We start from the raw sequence: 2434 nt of genomic DNA, 5'->3' as shown, positions 1-2434 counted from the left end.
GGGCCCTGCGGCGCCCAGCGCTGCGGGCCTGGAGTGCGGCCGGCGAGCACCGCTGGCTGGAGGGCTCGTGCACGCTGGCCGTCGATGGCTACCTGTGTCAGTTCGGCTTTGAGGGCTCCTGCCCAGCGTTGCCAGAGGAGGCTGGCCAGGCCGGCCCCGCCGTCTACACCACACCCTTCCACCTGGTCTCCACCGAGTTTGAGTGGCTGCCCTTCGGCTCCGTGGCCGCTGTGCCGTGCCAGACGGGCAGACAGGCCTCAGTGCTGTGCGTGAAGCAGCCCCAGGGCGGTGTGAGCTGGTCGCGGGCTGGGTCCCTGTGCCCAGGGACCGACGGCGGCTGCAACCCGGGCGATGGGGGCTGCGAACCAGAGTGCGTGGAGGAGGCGGACGGTCATGTGTCCTGTCGCTGCAATGACGGCTTCCGGCTGGCCGCCGACGGGCGCAGCTGCGAGGACCCCTGTGCCCAGGCCCCGTGTGAACATCAGTGTGAGCCCGGCGGGCCACAGGGCTACAGCTGCCACTGTCGCCTGGGTTTCCGGCCCGTGGAGGATGAGCCCCACCGCTGCGTAGACACAGACGAGTGCCAGATCGCCGGCGTGTGCCAGCAGATGTGTGTCAACTACGTCGGTGGCTTTGAGTGCTACTGCAGCGAGGGCCACGAGCTCGAGGCTGACGGCATCAGCTGCAGCCCTGCTGGGGACGTGGGTGCTCGGGCTTCCCAGGACCTTGGGGAGGAGTTGCTGGATGACAGAGAGGATGAAGAGGACGAAGGTGAGGCCTGGGAGGACTTCGATGATGGCTGGACAGAGATGCCTGGGATGCCGTGGATGGAGGCCACACAGCCGCCTGACTTTGGCCTGGCCTATGGGCCTAGCTTCCCAGAGGACCGAGAGCCACAGATGCTCTACCTGGACCCGACCTGGCCTCCCCCCCTCAGTGCTCCCAGGGCCCCCTATCACTCCTCAGTGCTCCCCGTCACCCGGCCCGTGGTGGTCTCTGCCACACGTCCAACACTGACTTCTGCCCACCAGCCTTCTATCATTTCTGCCACACACCCACCCCTGGCCCCTGCCCCGGAGCCCCCCAGGATCCCTGCCATGCACCCAGCTTTGCGCCCTGACCACCAGTTCCCCATGATCTCAGCCAACTATCCAGATCTGCCCTCTGTCCACCAGCCTCCCATCATCTCTGCCACTAGCCCAGCACGGCCCCTGCCCCTCAGCCCCCAGTTATCTCAGCCAAATACCCTGAACTGTCCACTGCCCATCAGTCCCCCATGTTTCCAGACACCCAGGTGGCTGATTCCCAGGCCACCACTCATTGGTCTGGAATCCCAGCTAACCACACCCCTCTGGCCACCACCTCCAGTGCTCATCAGTCCCCTGTGGCCCCAGATGTCCCGGTTCTCAAAGCCCAGGCCACCCACCTTCCCAGGACCTTGACTGTCCAGCCGTCTCGGACCACTACCTCCAGGTCCCCTGCCCATCAAGTCCCTGTGCCTGCTGCCACCCAGCCCCCAGTCCTTCACACTCCCCTGCCCCCTCAGAGTCCCCCTAACCAGAATGCTCCCTCCAGCCCTACACACACTTACTCCAAAACCCCACAGGTCCCAAGAGGAGGTGCCTCGGATCCCAAGCTGACCCCAATGCCCTCAGCAACCCCCACAGCAGGCCCCACAGCCCTGGGGGAGGCCAGTCCTGCAGGCCGAAGCCGGAGGGATGACCGGTGGCTGCTGGTGGCACTCCTAGTGCCAACCTGCGTCTTCTTGGTGGTCCTACTCGCACTGGGCATTGTGTACTGCACCCGCTGTGGCCCCCATGTGCCCAACAAGCGCATCACGGACTGCTATCGCTGGGTCACCCACTCTGGGAACAAGGGCCCAACAGAACCCATGCCCCACCGGGGCAGCCTCACAGGAGTGCAGACCTGCAGAACCAGTGTGTGATGGGGCACAGCACCCCACTCTGTGGGGGAAGGGGCATGCACTGGACATGTGGCCCAGACTGCACCAGTGACCCATGGGGGCGGCCCAGATGGACAGAAGGGCTTCCTGCTCCCCGCGGCACAGCCAGAGCTCCTCTCAGCCCATCCACTTATACTTGACTCATGACCACTACGCTCCTTGGGTCTGGCACTTACGACAGAGGAGATGACCAAGGCCCCCAGGACCTCAGGGGGTGGGTGCTGGGGTCTCCTCCAATAAACCGGGTGCCAACCTCATCCAAAGCTTCTGACCCCATTGATGCCTGAGGGGTGGGTCTGGGAGGATTCAGAAAAAAAGAAGGGGAACTGCCTTCAGCTTGTCTGGGTCCCCAAGGAAATAAGGTAAGACCCCCTTAAGGCAGTGGTTCTCAACCTTCCTCATGCCGCGACCCTTTAATACAGTTCCTCATGTTGTGGTGACCCCCAACCATAAAATTATTTTCGTTGCTAC

The 2434-nt window shown here is 63.7% G+C and overlaps 1 protein-coding gene across 1 annotated transcript; it reads left to right on the top strand.

Moving 5' to 3' along the window:
• Nucleotides 1-2: 2 nt before the first annotated feature.
• On the top strand, nt 3-2220 carry CD248 (CD248 molecule; the record flags this gene model as incomplete). Its single annotated transcript, XM_014466970.1, is given in 2 exon segments — nt 3-1206; nt 1209-2220. Coding segments are annotated over 2 exon segments (1941 nt in total), but the record flags the coding sequence as incomplete, so codon positions are not given.
• Nucleotides 2221-2434: the final 214 nt, after the last annotated feature.

This window comes from Myotis lucifugus, unplaced genomic scaffold (genome assembly GCF_000147115.1).
Source record: "Myotis lucifugus unplaced genomic scaffold, Myoluc2.0 scaffold_373, whole genome shotgun sequence".
Taxonomy (NCBI): Eukaryota; Metazoa; Chordata; class Mammalia; order Chiroptera; family Vespertilionidae; genus Myotis; species Myotis lucifugus.
This window is presented reverse-complemented; position numbering and strand designations above follow the sequence as displayed.